The 20,810-nt window shown below is 40.8% G+C and overlaps 1 protein-coding gene across 1 annotated transcript in view; it reads right to left on the bottom strand.

The window, feature by feature from the left end:
• The window catches only part of LOC107390438 (formin-E), a 56,841-nt gene that overhangs the window by 21,681 nt on the left and 14,350 nt on the right, over nt 1-20,810 (bottom strand). Inside the window, exons 9-12 of the mRNA XM_015967139.3 lie at nt 12,712-12,823; nt 9,526-9,616; nt 5,581-5,667; nt 1,414-1,566 (exon numbers count right to left, since the gene is read on the bottom strand). Coding sequence (XP_015822625.1) covers nt 1,414-1,566; nt 5,581-5,667; nt 9,526-9,616; nt 12,712-12,823 — 443 coding nt within the window. The remainder of the gene's footprint in view (nt 1-1,413; nt 1,567-5,580; nt 5,668-9,525; nt 9,617-12,711; nt 12,824-20,810) is intronic.

The following is a 20,810-nucleotide window of genomic DNA, read 5'->3' as shown; positions in this document are numbered from 1 at the left end:
TTTAGTTTTTGTGTACATAGCTGCTAATGGTGCGTTCAATTTCTCCTTGGAAATTCCAAATTCCGAGTAGGAAAAATAAGCAGTTTGAAAATGAACAGCAAAAGGAATGAAGACACACAGAAAATTTAGTTCACAGCACAGGTGTTTGCTTCAGTGTAATTAGCAGTTTATAAAACTACAAGGACCCGCCATCACACAGTTGGTCCAGAGGGCATAGAAGAGGATTAGGACTACATGGAGCTGGATTTGTTTTACGTCATTTAGAAACAGTTGATAAAGGTTTTCATATTGAAGAATTTTGTGCAACACTACGATGATAAAATACAAACAGTTGTATGTTATGTATCATGATATTTATCAAATATGGTTATATATTGGGAAAATTATATATATATATATATATATATATATATATATATATATATATATATATATTTCTTATTTTAAAAAGCAATTTAAATAATTATTAAACACTCAAAAGTATCAAAAATTGGTACCGGCAAGTACCGGTATCGATTCGTAGGTACCGAGAATTGGTACCGTATCGATTGAAATGTCAAAGGTACCCATCCCTAGCTTCTAGGCCATTACAGGGTTAGCTTCACCAAATTCAGATACTGAATGATGATTTTGGATCTTGTTTACAAAGTTTGTATGAGCAGTGTTCCACTGTACCTAGCTGCCTTACTGCATGAGCATGTTCCAACCTGGGTACTTTATTCTGCACAAGTCCCTTTGGCTGTCCTGAGGTCCAAGAGCAGACCGAAGGGGCCTCCTCAGTACTGGCCCCAACTTTATGTAATGCTGCTTTGGTTGAATATCAGACTGGCTCCAACTCTTACTATTTTCAAGTTTCAGTTAAAGATGCATTTCCATTGCCTAACACTCCTAGTAGGCTGTGAAATAGGTTTAATTGCTGTATTATGTTTTCTTTCTATGTGGTTTTACAGTATTATTGCTCTTGTAATGTTCTTTTGTGTCTGGTGTGTCATAACTATTGCTAGCACGTTGGCTACTTGTTATGTAGGCTACCCATGCTGTTATTTCATTTCATTTCAATTAACCTGAATGTGGCATTTTTAATTCCTTATTCGGTCAAAAAGCAAAAACAGAGAAAATAAATGATGAAAACCAAACTTGTTTAACGTCAAATGTCACCCAAACATGAACCCCAGCTCAGACCGTGTGTGTGGTTCAGGCTCACACATCTTTGTGCGATACAAAGAGTTAATAGGTGACTGTATTTAACGATTGCTCTGTTTCAAGTCTCCTGTGATGTGGTCACAGACCTGAGTCCGACCTATGTGACTGAGAGGAAATGCACAGAGGCCCTGCTGTGTATATCAATGAGTCGTCTTATTAGGCTCGAGGCGAAACTCAATCAAAGGTCAGACAACATTGGTGGAATCGTACTTTGGTTAAGGATGAGAGGCGGAATCCCTTGGCCTTTTCCTTTCCGGCGTTCTCATTCAGGTAATTGCCCATGGCGAGGAGGTACTCCAGCACAGAAACAAATGACCTGCTGTTGTACAGCTGCTGGCACAGTCTGACTTTCTGGTTAATCAGCTGGAAGACAAACAAAAGGAACACGGAGATAAGTCATTTTGCTTCTCATTTTCTCACAGAGTGTCTTTGTGAAACGTGTGTGGGTTCGGAACATACTGACACAGCCAAAAGACCAAACAACAACAACCTCAAAGCTTACTCATTGATTTGTTGTGACCATTAATCGCCAGCGCATCCTTCGACCTCGTCAAACGAACAATCAGACTTCGGTAGAGATTATAACAGCACTTAATATGTAATTGTGTCAAAAACAAAAATCCCTCTGGAATATCACGCAGCTTCCACGTTTAACCATCGCTGAACAGATCCTGTTGAATATGGATTAAAATCAGGCTGGGAAAAAAATCTAAGTGGGATTTTAGGTTTTGTCAGTAGTGTATTAGAAGGGAAAAGGAGTCGGTGCTGTGGGAACTGCAAGTTATCTTTTCCAAATAAGGCGCGTGCCAGCCAGCAACAACAATCGCACCATATGTTCCTGTTTTAAGAATAACCTCCCAGAGCCTACAAGTGGGACAGCCTCAATTAAACCAGAGAAAGCAGACGCCCAGCAACATCATCACAACAGGCTTGGCACAGAATTATCATCCGTAAGACTAGAAAAAAAAGCTCGTGCAGCTCAGAGACATACAGCACGCCACTCAGTCTGTTTCTGGACAAACCTCTGATTCCATACTGACGGGAAATTTTAATGAGAATAAATCCAAAACTCTCAGTCAGACTTGTTTTAGAGCGTAATATAAATGATGTTGCCATAACTATCAGTTAATAACACATTTTGTGAAATAATTTCATTAGCGTATGTCTTAACCTATCATCATACGAAACACGAAGGTGGACCCATGTCCTCCGATGGTGGAGGAATATGATTGCAGGAGGTGTGTTTGACATTTGGGCAGGTAGACGTTTGTTCAAATTCCTGAATGCACATGGTTGATTTCTAAGTAATCCCTTCCTCCTGTTCCATCCCCTGATCAAACAACAGGGGGAGGTCGGGGGGGGGGGGGGGGGGGGTTGGGGACGTGGAAGTTAGCTGCAGCAGGGGCGGTGTGGGAAGTTGGACAGCTGTTTGCTAATTTCTGTTGGAATTCTGGAAGTTAATCTGCGTTTGCGCGAGCGTGTGTGTGTGTGTGTGTGTGTGTGTGTGTGTGTGTGTGTGTGTGTGTGTGTGTGTGTTTACAGGACAGAACCCTGGTTAAAAACAGAACAAATTGTTCAAAGATGTCTAAAGAAACTTTTTATTTCCTCACCAATAAAATCTTAATATCTAGTACAGGGAGCCAAAGCCATGACCATCTACTTCAGGACCATGGGACCTCTACTGCCAAAGCAGATGAACGACAGTCTATGAGCCAATAAAAGTCATTTTCTGACCCAGTTTGATGTGTCGTGGATTTAACACATGATGTCAAGCAAGCATTTATTTTCCCTGTTCAATAGAAAAAAGTCTGCAATCACCAGATTGGACCAGTGAAAAAAACCTGCCTCACAGATATTGCAATCCAAATCCATATTTCTTAAAAAGTCACATCCTGTTTATTCATTGTTCATTTCTAAAGGTGGAATCTACCCAATTCAGCCTCCGGAGGCCAGAGGCACCAAAAACACCCACTTGACTGCAGGTAGGTTTGTTATTTTTTCAGACGACATAGTTCATAGATTACCGAAGAAAGCGAAGAGTGGCAGTGGTTGTTTTTGGTGAGTCTCGTAACTTCCCCACGTCTAATAATTAACAGCCTGTTTTCTGAGTTTTTCCACCAGAACAATCAGTCAGCCATGTAAAGGAAGAGAGTCTCAGGTGAGTCAAAGTGGAGACATTTCCCTTCTCCACGTAGCTTCTGATCAAAGACGCTAGTGAAAAGGATTCAAAGCACCTTTATTACCATCATGTTTGAGATTCTGTGCTGCTTTTGTCCATTATTACACCCAGCCTTTGAGAAATGGGTGAGAAAGCTGTGTTTTCAAGCTCTGGAGTTCTATATCTCAGATTAACTTTCTTCTTTTTGTGTTTAAACAAGTCACAAAAAAGTTAGATTTACAGGACTGATCTGGTACTACAGTCATTTCTTTATGGTTTTTATGCAATCTCGGTTTAAAGCGACACCATTCCGTTTTTAACCCTTTAACCAGTTCCTTTAAAAGTGGGGTTCAGTGATTGTGTAGGTAGAAACTTTACCAACTTCAGATGAGACAGCACTCTGCAGCCCTGCTCTGACCAGGAGCAAGTAGGTGTCCTAATTAAATTCAAATAAATTCAAATTCAAATTAATTAAATTCAAATAAATTCAAATTAATTAATTAAATTCAAATAAACTTCAACTGGATCAAAGCGATTCAAACACAGATGAGGTTCTACAGTTACCTCTGATGCTGCGTCACTTACTGGGGAAGAAGAAATCGCATTAGGGAGGATGCTAAAGATTTTGTTTCTAATAGAATTAATTTTACTTGTGAAAAATCCCATAAAGTTTTTGCTGCTGAGGGCTAAGGGAATAGATGGTTCAGATCTATGATTCTGTGTAAGTTTAGCAACTGTACTGAAAAGAAATGTAGGATTATTCTAGGGGGCTCTTTACCTCCTCAACAGCTGTTAGCTATTTTCTGTGCCAGTAGCTTATAAAAGGCTAGTAGCTAGCTTTTTCAGTTTGCTGACCATCAACAAAACACATTAAAAGAAGAATAACAAAGAATCTTGCTTTTTTTTGGCATGATCCCTGCAAACAGACAACTTCGCATGGACGTGCAGATCATGTCTATATTGAGCAGTGTTGGGACGTTACTTTAAAAAGTAATTAGTTATAGTTACTGATTACTTTGTCAAAAAAGTAACTCAGTTACTTACCGAGTTACGAGATTATAAAGGTAACTAATTACCAAGAAAAACAACTACTTAGTTACTTTTTTCATTAAAGAATGCTAGAAAAATGGGTTCCCCTCTTAATTGAACTTACTTAATTTACTATAAATGAGTACAATAGTGAAATATAAATGACTAATGACTGGAACAAAATAAAATGTATGTCCAAATGTTTTTTATAATCCTAGACAGAAGGAAAAAACATCAGGAGAAAATTGAAACTTAATGAAACTGCTAATCTTTCTCCCGGTGCCATCTCACCAGCATGCATCGTGTTTGTCTTTGTGTGTGACAAAGAAAAATTAGTATCACAGTAAGCGGATCACATCATTCTTATCCTGTGCTTCTCTTCAGCGTCAGCCAGGAGATTACGACTGAATCCGAGGTACTAAGAGAAACAAAGCTTCAGAGAATCACAAGAAAGTAAAATAAAATCCGGCCAAAACGCTGGGAGGCTTTTTGATCTAGCTGCAATATCTCCACAGCCTGCAGAACCGAATGCCAACACCAACAACCGTTTATAAATATGTAACAATTATACTGTGTAATGATAAATATGATGCACCAATGAAAGTCTCATACGCACAAGACTGAGACATCCTGTCTTCTTTTATTCACCATGAGGTTGCTAAACTAACATGATTGCATTTTTTTTATCTTCGCATTTAAGTCGAAATGACCTGAATTTAAAAAAGAGCTCAGAAGTTTTCTGAAAGAATTAAAAGTCATGAATTTCTTGAGTAGTTACATATCCAAAGCGGGTTTTCTTTGAGTTTTTCTATGAAAAAACGCTTTTCCACCACCTACAGAACAATTGATTTGATTAAGATCCATCTTTTCTGCTCTATCCAGTGTTGTCTTAAAGTGCCTCTTGTGCCTTTCTGCCTTCAGAGCTATTAATCAGCAAAGAAATCAAAAATGTTCTTCAACCACCAATTCAAACATAAAAGTCAAACTTGAGTAAAAAAGCTTTCATGTAATAATTCCCCCGCTTGCCCACAGATGTTCTCTTTCATTCCTACCCAGAACCATTACGCGTGTGAACATTAGCGCTACAGAATACATTTGCATGCTTCATTAAAGAGGCAGCAGTTTTAGCCTCTTTCAGCTCAGAAGAGGCATGAAAGCAGCTCCATGCTTGGATCTTTGGCGTCACTCACAGGCTGCAGGTCACTCATGCTGATTGGAAGCTCTCTCAGAGCCAGAAGCAGGTCAAGCTGCATGCTCAGGTATGGGATGTTGCACATCTGTGGCAGAAGAAAGATGGGAGAGTATGAGCACACAGAAAAGAGCGTGAAATCATCAGACGTAGATCCGTTTGTTTAGAGTCAACTAGAGAGCAGACCGGCGGGGTTCTGTCGTCAGATCGCTGCAACAGGCTGATCTAACAGGGAAACTGAGGAGCTGACACTTTGAAACGATTGGCTGAGCTGCCAAGTCGACCTCCGTGTCTGTTCAAACGGCTCATAAATCACTCCGAGTGTCAGAGCGTCTCACTCAGGCTCAGCTCTCATCTCCTCCAAATCAAAGAGCTGCTGGTCAGACGTAGAAACATCAGGGTTAGTGATCATTGAGCCTATACGACTGCACCAGAGTCAGATATGTTTGTCACTTTCTATTCTTTACCAACTTATTTATCATCTAATGTTAATAAAACACACGTGCTAGCCTATTTTGTAATGTCATTCTAACAATATACCAGTAGCAAGCACCTGAAGGCCATCCACTAGGGGGCAGTAGACAGGTATGAGACTGAATATAGCAGGTGTGTGGCATGCTAATCCTGATGCTCCATCTGGATGCTTTAAGGCCAGAAGTGGTTTCATCAGGTTTCATTCAAGAAATAATATTTTGACATTTTCCTAAATAATAGAGAAGCACTTCTCCCCACTTTATTTTATACGTGTAGATAATTTTTTATTCAGTTATTCATTCGAGCTTTAATCTTGATATTTTTTACTTACATTTCAAAGGAAGCACTGGTATAAAGAATAAATGATCATATCTGTAGTGACAGTGTCGGATTGGGAAACAGCCTTCTGTCGAAAAGGAGAATGAGAGAAAAACTCTGCAGGACATTCAGCTGGTGGGCGAGGATGAGTGGGAAAGTATTTGCTGTGTGAGATTTTCCCTCCAAATTAAAAAAAAAAAGATTTGTGTTGGGGTGGGTGTGCAGGAATAATAATCAGGAAAATGGATTCTAGCCCACAAATGTTATTATGACATTTAATATTCAATTCTAGTTTATTTATAAAGCGCCAAATCACGACAAGAGTCGTCTCAAGGCACTTCACATAACAAACATCCCAATACAGGTCAGGTCATTCAGCCACTCGGACTCTCAGCAGACTTTAACTGCATTAGAGAAATAAACAGGAAAGAGTTCACTAAACTTGCCATGCAGGAACTCGAGTTAAAAATGCATTGGGGTTATTTCCTTCTAAGCAGTATTTAGACACGACCTCTTTACCTTTTTATTCGTTTTTTGCTTTTCTGCTTCCTCGCAGTTCTATAAAAGATTTCACCAACTCAGTTCAATTTTTTTTATTCTTTAGCATAAAAATAAGAAACAAAACCCAAATTCAGAAGTTATTCACTAGCAACCTTTAAGTTTGACTCAGTTAATTGTTTTATTTTTTTTAAATCAGTATCTGCAAAAACAAAAATCAAACTGGTGCATTTTAAAATGAGGTAAATGCCTCAATATTATTTCTATTTCCATCAAGGAAACAAACTTCAGTGTGTTTGTGTGAAAGATGAGCTGACTTAGGATCAACACAGCTGTGTTTTACAAAGCCGGTGATCAAGGTGGTTCTGGTTCTGTCTGGGGGAACCAGCTCCCACCTAACCTTCCCACACAGTCAGTTTGAAGCTCACATTGTTCTTTAACTACAGTCGTCTAAGGTAGAGAACAGGAAAGGGTTAAGGCAAGGCAGCTTTATTTACACAGCACATTTCATACACGTTCAATGTGCTTTCCATGAGTAAGAACATTCAAATCAACATGACACAAAACACAATTTAAAAATGAAAAAGAAATAAAGGTAAAGTTAAAGGGTGAGCAACCCAACCCTAACCCCTGCATTAACCTAATCCTGAAACCAAAAATGGGAAGGTGAGGGGTTTTCGGTGGATGTAATTCTGTAAAAGACATTCTAAATGGTTGCTTATTTGTTCAGGCCAAATGTTTTCCTACCTCTAATTTACAGAACCAATTAGCAGTTGGCTCACGGATTTCCACGTCTGCTGCCCGAGGTGCAACTCTTCTTCAAGCAGAAATCCACAAAATGTGTTTGAAGTTTTCTGACCATCTGTTAACAGTAACTACCTTTTTTCCTGTTCGAGCACACCAGGATAGAAACTAAGGACGTGTTGCTCAGAGCTTGGCCTGGATCCTGATATCGTTGTTGTTGGTTTTTTTTATGTTTGTTTTTTGCACATTTAGGTGCTCTAGAGTTCATTGTGAGGAACTAACCCAAAACCAGCCAAACATGTATCAGAACCAACGCACAAAGTCACGTACAAACAAGAACACTGAACTTTTGATTTCATTAAAAAAATCTCTTGACTTTGACTAAAAAATTATTGAATATTGCAAATCAGTGACAGTTCAGACAAAACTAATCACCCCTTTCATTTTCTTTAATATCCTAATTTGGTGTGTGTGTGTGTGTGTGTGGGGGGGGGGGGGGTAAATCCACCAAGCAGTTAGCAATCACTTCAAATCTTTGCCATTTCATCTGATGATGTCTTAGCAGAGGCTGTGTTGGGAGCAGCAAGTGGAGTTTTTATGTTGAGTTGGTAAAATCTCAAATCAGAAAAAAAGAAGAAGGGAATGGAAAACAGAAATTGCATTGTTGGAGATTTGGGGGCGGGGGGGGGGGGGACAAAGAAAGGACACAGTTTTGAGGAGGGCCCTGAAATTACTCCTCACTGTCAGAAATTGTATGAATGCAAGGATAAAGTACTGAGAACGAGATATCCTCCCCCACTTAACTCTATGTTTTTAAGACTGGAGGTAGAAGTGTCCCAGCTATGCATTCCTGTTTAGAATAATCACAAGTCTGCCAAGTAGCACTAAACAAGTGTCTGTGAAGCACTGTGTGACTTGTGTCTGTGAAAAGTGCTTTATAAATAAACGTCAAAAAACACCTCAGACAGAAATGCAACAGACTTCAGACATCACACAACGTAAGTGTCCACCAGGTGTGGAGGTAGGGTTGGGACTCTCCACACATCAGTACATGCAGCCACAACGAGCAGCGCTCGTCACCTCCGTTTGGACAGGGGAGGGAGGTCATTGGGTTAGAGAGCACAGTGACTCCTGGAAACGGTTCCACGACCTTCACCGGTCTCTGTCCCGCCCAGGCTGGGATAGGGAGACAGAGTTGCCATGGCGACGGCAGCATTCCACATTTCTTCTGAGGGGGAGTTTTCCCTTCAGCCTCACAGGCTCAAGGGCACCAGATTCAGATAAGAACTTGTTTTGGGGACAGACAGAGATAATTTCCTCGCTGTCTTAAATTTCTGTTGATCTCCAACCCCTCTGAATCCAATAATGGCGCAAATTAATCTATTCCCAACCGTGCTGTCCCGTCAACTCGCTCCTCGATCGAATCAACCTTCTGTGCCAGAGACTGAATCTCAGCCAAAGTTTCAAGCTTACGACTCATCTCATCAAGAATGTGAGTGTGAAGGGTTGGCAAAATCACAAAGCCTTACCGGTGGTACATTTTTAGTGTTCTGTTTAAGACCTGACTGTGGGAAGGGATGAAATGAGACAAAAAACATCAGTTGTGTCTGTTTTAGGCATCCATAGACTCCTAAAACCTCATCCCTTCAAAATAAAAGGCCTAATGTCAGCTGACAGCATTTCTATGAGGCTCTCCTAGACATTAATCCATCGTGTAACCTTGAGCCATCACATGCAAATAATACAGATGATCAGCTGGCTTGTGGTGAGGCGATAGCCAGAGGAAGCTAGTCATTACACCCACAGTGTGGGAACGACGAGGCAGGTGAGGGAAGATTCACCCCTGTGTGGGGTTGCATGTACTTCATGGGCATGAGCAATAAAAGCTGGTGCTGACAGCTAAAAACTGTACCTCCATCATGTATCGATCCACGATATGCAGCTCTGTAACAGCTCCCTTGTGGGATTTGTACATTTCCACATCATCCATAGTAGGAACATACCTGAAAATAAATACAAACAATGTCAAAGCTTTCATTTTAGATGCTAATAGCTGATGAATCTCCATCGAATGTTTTAAATGAGACTTATTATGACTTTTTATAAAAGATAATTCTTAGATCATTCAAAACATTTTTATGAAGTTCAGTGCACAAAATCCCTCTCATTCAACATTTTTACTCTTGAAAGTTTTAGTACCTTCCAGAATTAGTCGTTTCAGGGCACGGTCACTTTAAGAAAACAAGCAGGAGCTGGCCTCATCCTTTGCTACGTCTGCTATTGATCCTTTACACATGACATCACTTTACTCAAGTGAAAGTCTCCTTCATCGTGATGGACATCAAAGGACTTGTTTACATCCAGTAAAACTCTAAGCTAGACCAAAACAGGCTAGTTTGTAGCCTATTGGGTAAGTTCATATATTTCATTAGAAAGACAAGGACTGGCTCACTTGAACAGATAAATATGATGTATTTATACTACTAACTTAGTATTGATAATCCTCAATTTCACTATGGTGGGTGTGTGTTTCCGTCCCCTATAGTGAATTACTAGATACTAACAATACATGTGTTGTAGGAGCCAAAAATGAGGATTTTTTTGGGTTTTTTTTTTGTTAATGTGTATTAATTTGTATATTGGGGGTGGGTGTGTCACTGGGCGTGTCCTTGAGCTACTTATCTTCACCTGTCGCCTGTTGAGTGGAGACTGATGGCAGGAAGGATGATGGCGGGGTGAGCTTGGGTGAAAGATTTTTGTTGACCGTTTAACCTGAATACTGCGTAATCGTGTGCTGATCCATTATCATGTTGCAAGTTCGATGTGGAACGAATAAAGAAGACGTCAACGCAGTTGAAAGTTGTAGCGCCTCATTAGAATTAACCCACGCTGAGCCTGCCGCGACACTGACGGAAAATGCTTGGAACCTGCCGCAAATGTGTGTGAAAATGATGTTATCTATTTAGCACAATGAGCGTCATCATCATGGATGTAATTTTTGGGGGGGGACAAGAAGGACATGTCCCCCCCACTTTTTCCAAATTCAGGTTTTGACCCCTGCACTTTTTACCATCCAAAAATAATATTACACTATATTAAATTGACACTGGTTGAGCTCTAGGACCAAGCAGAAAACAACCGTTTGTGTTTCCCATTAGAACATACTGTAAAGATACCCCCCCCCCCCCCATGCCCCCCCCCCCCTCTACGGTGAAAATTACGCCCATGGTCATCACTATGATCTGTCCCATCGGTGTGAGAGTAGCTCTTGGTCCTGGTGGCCCAGCCAGCGACAAACACTGGTAGGCATCCAGACTTCTGCAGGTGATTAAATCATCAAAGTGTTTATCACAAAACATTATCAATGGTGCAGAGTGCATTCTGGCAAAGTGGATGACTTGATCAAATCAGTGAACACAGAAGCAAGGAGAGCACAGCAGCCAGTTTGTAATAGATGACACTTAATTTTTACAAACATTATTCTCTGTGAGTCCCTAGGTGCGCCGCTTCTTCTGGCGAGTGAACTGGACTTGAACTTGTAGAAGCCAGGCTAAGCAACAATCTCAGTTACTACTTTGGTCCTCTGTTCAATACCCCTGTAATTCACTGTTGACGTTCACCGCTGCATGCTTGCTTGGTATGAGGATTGCTGTAAAGTCACTGACACTAGTCAGTGACTTGATGCAATTTGCTGGGTTCCTTATATAGGAAACATTATTTCTGATTGGCTTAATGAACTGTGAATTGGAATGTTTATTATGTGAAGTGCCTTGAGACGACTCTTGTCGTGATTTGGCACTTTATAAATAAACTTGAATTGAATTGAATTGATCAGGTGTCACACGCCTCAGGAGCTGAGAAGCTCTGATATCAGGGAGGGGCTCGGAGTAGAGCCACTGCTCCTCCAAACTGGAGAAGTGAGAGGTGGTTCTATTCAAATTTCCCCATTAGTGATGTTGAAACGGCTGATTTTAGGTAGTTAGTTTTAAAAATGAAACACAGACAGAAAACAGATGATGGGTTTGATAGAGGAGGCATACATGTCAGCAGAAAGGTGAGTTCTGCACAACGTGTCCTCTTTAAAAGAACAGACTCTACTTTTTTCTCAAACATCCACCAACTTGTCTTTGACCATTTTTTACATTAAATTTGATACAAATAAAAAATAAAGATGTTTATTATTGCCTATCAATCAAATGTTTCAGTGATTTAAATGAAACATGTGTTATTAAGGTAAATAGTGAAGACTAACTAATAATAATAATAATAATAATAATAAACAGCAACGTGAATCACTAAGGAATATTTTAACAAACAACATAAATGATGATGTTTCACACATCCTTCTGCTCTTGGCTTCTGTGTCTCGGTATCACCGCGTCTCCTCACTCACTCTCTTGGACTGAAGCTGTTAGAGTGATTTACGGCAGCCTGGAGAAATTATTTTAAGCCAAGTGGGGTTGGTGGCCCTCATCAGCTCCTGTAGAAACAGCAAGACGCTGATGCGAGCAGCCAGCTCCTGCCTGCCATCGAATCTGAACCCAAGTCATTTCAAATCGTACTTCCTCCTCCTGTCATTCCTGACAGCTCTGACCTCAAACCAGAGGAATTTACGTCCTGATGAGTTGTCCTATGTGCCACCAGAGCAGCACCAGACATCAATTTTGCAGCACCTGCTTGCCTCCTCAGGCCCACGCCAGAGCACATTAAAATATATATTATGTTTTTATAGGATAAAACATAAATAAATCCTCCATACTACATTAGATCAGGAGGATAACAACCAAACCTGCAGGTGAGGATCCCAGAGCCAACCTGCTTTCACGTCGGCATTCCCAACGGCACGTCATTTCCATCTCAAGATAAAACCTGTTCTCAGGGAGACGCTCTGATTAAATGTCGCTTTTACCACGAGAACACGGTTAGGACTAAAGCGTGCACGCTTTTCACTGTGCATGCACGCCCATCTCACTGAGGACCTGCTAAGCTGCTGGTTCCACTCCGACAAACCTCTCCCTGGCTAGGACACTTGGGGTTCTCCAACATACTCAACATGACTTGCAGCGGCGGCCATGACATCGCAAGGGAGGAGTCTTACCTTCTCAGGGAGGTGATGTGCTCATCAGACAGACCTCCATCTTCCTCATTAATAATAAACAGTTTGTCCTTCAGCTCCTCTGGTTTCACAGGGAAACTTTTGAGGAAAATGTCTGGAAGAACAATAGATTAAAGCAGTCAGCACACTCAGTAGTACATAAAAGCTTTCTTCTCGTCAGGCAGTTCTCTTATTCTGCGATGAAAACGACTCAAAAAACATTCAGAAGACAAAGGGCCCATTGCTTAATTACTTTCCCCCAGTTGCCTGAGGGAAATGCACTCATTTGTGTTCTATAAAGCAGAAGCATTTGAGATTCATAGGCATAAATGATCTGCACAGATCAAGAGTGGTGGACTAGACATGGCACAGATAAAGCCAGAAGATCGAGTTATCTGGTTAGATCGCTTCCAATTCCAATTTTATTTATAAAGCGCATTCAACAAGGCATTACAACCAAACAAGGCGCTGTACACTAAAAATGTTGGTTAATTAAACCGGCGTTATACAAACATGTAGAACACAGATAAAAGATAAAAAGGAAATACAACAAAATTCCTAAAACTAACAGTTAAAAATCAATAAAACACAAGGAGAATAAAAATAAGAAAAATATTTTAAAAAAGAACCTCAATAATACGGAAGTTGATATTGTGAATTCCATTTTTAAACAGTGTAGTTGTAAGTGAGGTTCATAATTATGTGGTATAAGCTAGGTTGAAGTAGTGAGTTTTCATGCGTGATTTAAAAATGCTAGCTGTTGGTGCTAGCCTCACTAGCAGTGGTAATGCGTTCCACAGCTTGGGGGCACAGACAGAGAAAGCCCTTTCTCCACGGCTTTTTAAACGTGCATTCGGAACAGCTAGGAGGAGCTTATCTTCGGACCTGAGAGCGATACTACATCCGTTGGCAACGTTGGCATCCAGCGATATCAACATTTTAACATAAACAGAAAATGAAAACATGATAGGATGAAGGGATAATTGGGTTCTTTGGGGGGGAAAGACTTGTGTTTGCTTGATTGTGTAACGTCCAGCAATGGTCAGTTTTAGGTACAGTTTGACCTTTCAACATCTATTCAATATTTGGTCAAACAGGAGATACGGGACTGCATGTGCTCCCTTTAAATGAGCCTGCCTTCATACCAGCTGGAGCTCACAGACTCTGCAGCTCTGACAACAGATAACGACGTGTCAACAATAACTTTCTTCCCCAAGGCCTCCACATAAGGAACACTCCAGCTCGGATCAGTCGCTAAATTCAAGAATGATTTCCTAAATCAATATTAACTTCTTCCGTGACTCATAATATAGATAATCATTAAATAAACGTTTGTTTATTGCTACTTATAACAATTATATTATAATGAAATGCTTCATTAATCTGTGCTCAATGATTGAAGCTTGAAATGAATGTTATGTCTACAATGACTGCAATGTGGTTCCGCATGTTTACGTGGCGAGGTCATGACATCTGCACTCACACCATAACAAGTAAGGTTACGTTAAACTCGGACACATAAATAGTCTTTTACCCAGTCAGAACATCTGGCGTGTTTCTGAGTTGTCTTGATAACATCTCTCAAGCCTGTCAGCCTTTGATTGGTTGTGCAGATCATAACATCAAAACCTTAAAACTGGATCACTCTATGTGATTCAGCAGTTCTAGAGAAAATTTCAGACCGGCCAGCTGCAGCACACCTCTTTAACCATCAAAGATTTTGGCACGTCGTCAAAACCTTTGTGCACCTGCGAAGCTGATGAACAACAGTCCCTGCAGAACAAAGCTGATATTGTTCAACTCCCTGTTGAGGTTCAACCCTCAGGAGAAAATTGCTATGCAGCATTTTCTCCAAAAACTGTGTCATCTGCGCTCTGAAAAAGCAGATAGTAAATTCCAGCGCCAGCAGACTCCATTTCCCATGATTCTCTGCCCGGAAGCAACGTGATGACGTCACCAAAGCGACGTTGAACCCCGGACCCACGGTCCGCCCGCTGAGAATCTATAAGATCCAGCGTAGAATGAAACTTAATTCTCTTTTGTCCCAGTCTCAGCTGGTGTTGAAGAGACTTCTGCTACAGCTCCGGACGCAGGCACGAGGCCCGAGCCGCTGAAAAGCAACGGAAAACGTCATTTGACGATCGAGCAACGAGGGACGCTTCAAGTTCGTTCAGCCAACAGTTTTCCTTTTTTTTCTCTCTCGTTCACTTTTTCTTCCGTTTCTCTAAAAAGTTCAAAACAACCGATCAACCGCGCGATTTCTTTAAAGTAAAAACGTTTTTTCTCTTCCATACCAAATACGTCATCCAGACCATCTTGAAGTAAGATCTTTTCTTTCATTGTAATATCTAAGTTGTTTTGAGCTGTGGCCACAGCAAAAGCAGATCGTTAGATATTTCAGTTGTTGTATTATTGTTTTGTATTGCTTCCTGATTCTTTGTGAAGCGGTTTTGAAGTGTTTGGTTAAGCTTTACTGTGATTGAATGTGCTTTGGAAGTTTAAAGTGAAAGTTGCTCACGCACACACACACACACACACACACACACACACACACACACACACACACACACATTCTGGTTTTCAGTGTTTGGGAGGACACACACATCCAACATACATTTTGGGTCCTTGCTCCCTCAAACAAAGGGATCGGCCATTTTGTTTCAAAACTACCTCCATCTTGAGTTACATCACCTCAGATTGTCACGTCACATTATTATTTCATAATTACTTGTTATTTGTTTGATAAAATCAGTTGGTGGATATTAATTAGCTAATGCTTTGGGAGGAGCCAAAGTGATCAAATTAGTTAATAAATGATTGCCAATTAAGTTTTGTCTCAAGTGAATTTGTTTGTGTCTATAAAATACAACTGCTGCTTGTAAACAAATTTATGAACCTTAGACAGATTGATAAGAGGTTTTGGATTCATTCCCCCTATAAAAGGGGGTGGTGCCCCGAGGAGATCCATGGATGTCCTAATTACCTAATAAATCGGTAAATATTTCCATATTTACGAATTTATTGATGAATCAAAAAAGTAAGTAAAGCTCACAAATTATTTGTTGACTAATAATCACAACATCCCTAAGTTTTCTTAGACGCAAGCTAGTCCAACCTGTGTGCCTGGTGACATCTCGGGACAGGGGAAGTCGGTACTTGTGGTCAATCTACTGAACCTGGGTGCCCCGAGGTCAGCCGACCTCTCTGACCTCCGGATCCGCGACGAGGGTTTCCAAAAGGGTGAGGTAGAAGACAGTGAAGATTGCGTCTGATTTGCTTCTGATGATAACAAATTCATAGCTTAGTGCAAACCAAATTCTTTTACATTCAGACTCAGCTCTTCTAGATAAGGAGGTTCTGACTAACACCATATTGACACATCACATTTAGTTCCATCCACTCACAGTAAATGCTTAGATAACTAGTCATCTTTTAATTGTTTATAAAATAAATTCTTACTATTATAAACCTGACTCTTTTCTGAATCAAAATGAAGTGTGTAAAATTACTTAATAAAGCAAAAATCCTAGAATCTTCTGATAAATACAATAAAGACCAAGCAGGGTTGATATTTTATATTTAAATAGAGTATCACAGCTTATTGGTCATGAGTAGAGGTAATGTATATCTTGAGGTCTTAAAGCACTCAATTTGCCAAAGCTACATTTATTGACGAGCAAGCCAGTCTTTATTAGAATTGTTCACTTCATGTTGGTTTTGAATTATTAATTAATTATTCACAAAACAATTGTTTCCTGTGTCTGAGTGGAAAACTAGGGTGATCTCGTTATTCGCCACCTGGGGACGCTGTCCCTAACTTTTACAAACGGGGAGACTCCTGTCCCCCTCTATGGGCACTCAGAACAGTCACCCAAAGTCTATGTGTCTATGAACAGCTGAACTGCAGGATATTAACTGTTTGTTGATTTGAAGGTAAATGCATTTATGTGTGTGAGTTTGTCACGTGTTTGAGTGATTCTGATGCATTGTTTGTGTGGTTTTGTCACTGTTGATTAGCTTGTGTTAACGTGTGACAGGAGACGCCAATCTCCACTTAGCACAGAAGCTAACCGCTAATTTGGTCTGATCAACTGATAATATTAGCATTCTAACGCCGCAAGACGGTCGTTTATCCGACGAGAATTCCGGACACCAATTTGGTTCTTAAATCTGAAGTAACCCGGGGATGCCTGAAGCTGGTTAACTAGCCAGAAATTAGCGCTTTATTGCCCGTTAGCTTGGTTAGCTCAAGAAAGCTAATCTTAAACCCCATACCGGAGGAGCATAGCAGGATATATAGATGTTTTCCGCAAATTGCACGCTATACCAACAACACTACAGCGAGAACATACGTATACCATCAAGTCGAAGGGCTGATTCCCGTGTGAATCACGCCGAAAGAGACACGCTTCACAAAAAGACGGTCTAAGCATGTTAGCTTAGCAAGCTAAATTAGCAAGGCTGACAACGCCTGCGGACACAATATTGGACGGCGCTGTCAACCGTTCGACTCAGCATTTGCCTTTGTCATAACTCTCTATACTCTGCAAAACAAGCTCCTCGCATGTTTTTTTGTAGTTTGGGTGTATTTTTGACTTTATTGTGAGAAAAGTGGTCTTCATCAGGCCCGTCCTCCATTTTGGACGACGTCTCTGTGCGTGATGGAGTGACGTGACGCACATTACCCCTCCGCACTGTTGCCTAGAACTCTAACGCCATCCTGTGGCACCTCTCGTGCATTACACTTTGCTGGATGTTACAATTGTAAATGTCTTGAAATCAGCCTTTACTGAAACAGTTCTCACCATTCTTCCCTTCTGTTGATAAACAGCTTTCTGTATCCTTCCCCTAAAGCAGGGGTCTTCAACTAAATGTATTCAGGGGCCAGAGATTTTTATCCAGCAGACACTGTGGGGGCCAGATTGACTTCTAAAATACATTTCAAGTATAACTGGATCTAAATTTATTAACATTTAAAATGGCTTTGTTGCTTGAATGTGTTGACTCTTCAGAGAATATTCAAAGAGGAGGGAAACCTACAATTGCCCCCCTTAAATACTCTTTCTCATAACTGGATTCACCCATGTATGGAGGTCAAGGGTCACTGAGCATACCAAACCAATTTTGAGTTCCAATTATTACTTCAAAAGGTTTTGGAATCAATAAAATGACAACAGCGCTCAAATGTCTACACCTGCCTAATTTTGTTTAAACAATTATTGCAGATTTTGGGTATATCCTCTGAACTTTGTTTTAAATCTCAAATATCACTGTGTGTGTCTCCTATAAGATACATTTAACTGAAAATTTTGATAGCAACAACGAGCGATTTTTACAGGAAAATGCTGAAGATTAACAAGGCTGCCCAAACATTCACACTTACGTGTTTGCTGTAATCAGCACACCTCTAAGTCATTGTTATTATCTCAGGGTCCAACACAGAGGCATTCATGTCAAAATTTCACGAGGAATCTCAACATGTACAATCATCCTCCCTAGACTAAAGGATCCCTCACAGATGCATGTCTAAGAGCAATTTAAGCCCTTTGTTGACTGGCAGTCAGACAAACTGGGCATTGCCCTAAATGAGAGTGTGGAGGTGGAGAGCGTATCCCACTGGGTGCAGGAAGCCACAGGTGTACTTTTAATTAGGACCACGACATTTTCAGGCATTAAACAGGCAGCTTGCTGAGGAGCTCTCAGGGTAAATAAGCAAATTCATTCTTAGAGAAATGCTCTCCTCAGCCCACTAACACAATACCAGATCAAATTTAAGTCTGGAGCTCTATTCTTATTTTTACATTTTTAGTATGATTATTTCCATGTCAGGTTTCATGCTGCTTCTCCTCATTTGAAAGTGAAATAAAATGCTTAATATTTCTCCTCTATGTATGTAATCTGACACATTCTTGTTACAGTTTTTTACAGACGTTAGGACCCATTTCTCAATACTAATGTCACTTTTGCTAGACACTTCACACAGTTCTCCTAACTGAGTTTCAGCTTGGCAAAACAGTCCTTCTAGACGCAAATGATTTCATCTATCTGTTGTGACTCGGAAACATCTCTGGATTGGAGAGTCGGTGCTGTGGTTAATCTACCGAACCTCGGTGCCCAGCGGTCATCCGACCTCCCTGACCTCCTGATCCACGAAGAGGGTCTCCAAAGAAAGGGTGAGGTAGACACACAGATTGCATCTGATGCCGATTTTGATAAGAACCAACTTTATAGTTTAACGCAAACCAAATTCTTTTCACCCAGAACTCTGTTCTTCTAGGTTTAAGGTTCTGATAACCTCACATTCACACATAGTCACCATACATCACATCCCATCCTCTTAGAGTCATCCATCACAGTAGCCTTGGTTGACTTGTCTTGTTTTAATTTGTTTAGAAAATAAACCTGACTTTGTCTGAACTGAGACAAAGTGTGTTTGATCCCTGAAAAAGCAAAGAATCCTAGAGTCTTCTGATTAAACATCCAAAGACCAAGCCGGTTGATACTCCATACTTATATAGTATATCCCATCCTACTGGTCATAAATAAAGGTAATACATTAAGCTTAAAAGCAACATTTACCCCTTACGTGTGTGTGTGTGTGTGTGTGTGTGTGTGTGTGTGTGTGTGTGTGTGTGTGTGTGTGTGTGTGTGTGTGTGTGTGTGTGTGTGTGTGTGTGTGTGTGTGTGTGTGTGTGTGTGTGTGTGTAAGCAGATGTCCAACGCTATTGGCTAGTGCTGAGCAGCGCTCAATTCAAATTGCACAGGGCCCTATGGGACGGGGGTGGGCTTATAAAAGAAAACAGATGTTTTTCCTCCATTGTATCACAGAGAATTGTAGACTTATCATTTTTACAGTTTTTTTAAACATCAGGGGAGGGATTTCACTTAATTTAACCCTCTCAGGCTAAAAATAAGTTTTGATAAAAGGACCAACAACTAAGTCCTTCAGGGGTACTTCTGAGTTAAAAAGTGCTCATGAAACGCGTGTGTGGAGTAACCAGGTACGTAGGTTTTAACTGGTGCAAATCTGCAGCGCCTACCTCCAGAGGGTTCATTAGTTTTCACCAAGGCTTGCTGTTAAAGATCTGGGGCCTCATTTATCAAGCTAGGGTCGGAAAACTGCGTAAGCAACTTTCCACGCAAACGTTGGGATTTATGAAAGAAAAATGTGCACAACTTTAAGTTGACTAAGGACCTGGCTTACGCACATGTTGGACGTGGAGAGCACTTGCAGTGCTGCTGCTGAGAAGGATACAATTATGAAATCCTGCAGCATTATCACTTGTACTGCTTCGTTTTCACACAGAACAAGACCCCCCATGTGCACACACATGCACGCTCACACACACGCGTGTACACACACACAGCCTGAAGCGCAGAATATCAGCAGGGGGACAGATATAGACAGAATGTCATGCGTCTGTGACAGTGTGTGTCCTGTCACTGTGACCCGATTGATCGTGCGCCCTGGCTACATGGACAAGGGAGATCTCTGTTTGGATGACTGGTTAGCGTGCGTAGCTTTCACCCGGGAGTCTGGGGATTGAATCCTGATTGGATCATTTTTTTATATCCACCACAGATCTCTCTGAAGAACTCACAACATTGACGGCTTCAGCAACGCTGTGCCACTCCGTGGATTTTCTCTTATTTGTTTTGCAAAAGTACTTCCTTTCATTTCTCCACCTCACCCACAAGTACCTCAACTTCTGCTTCTGTGAAATTGTGCTTCCTTGATCTGCCTTGATCTGCGGTCACCATGTCATTGGCGGAGCGCTGCAACAGCCGGCTTATGTATATTCATGAGATCCACAAGGCACTTTGCGTTGACTATTTATGGCAGTAAATGGGCGTGGTGAGGGCAGGATGTGACTAAAAAGCAGCTGAGAACCTTTCTAGACAGTCTCTGATTTATGAAGCGGAGATTGCGTGCAGCTGTGCGTACTCCATGTTTGATAGATCACACACCTACTTGGCATAAGTACTTTTTTTTTGCTGAGCTTAAGTACGGTTTTAGTAAGGATTCTACGCCATGTTTGATAAATGAGACCCCTGCTGGTTATTTAATCCTATAAACAAGTACATGGATCAGTACTTCATTG

Source organism: Nothobranchius furzeri, chromosome 15 (genome assembly GCF_043380555.1).
Source record: "Nothobranchius furzeri strain GRZ-AD chromosome 15, NfurGRZ-RIMD1, whole genome shotgun sequence".
Taxonomy (NCBI): Eukaryota; Metazoa; Chordata; class Actinopteri; order Cyprinodontiformes; family Nothobranchiidae; genus Nothobranchius; species Nothobranchius furzeri.
This window is presented reverse-complemented; position numbering and strand designations above follow the sequence as displayed.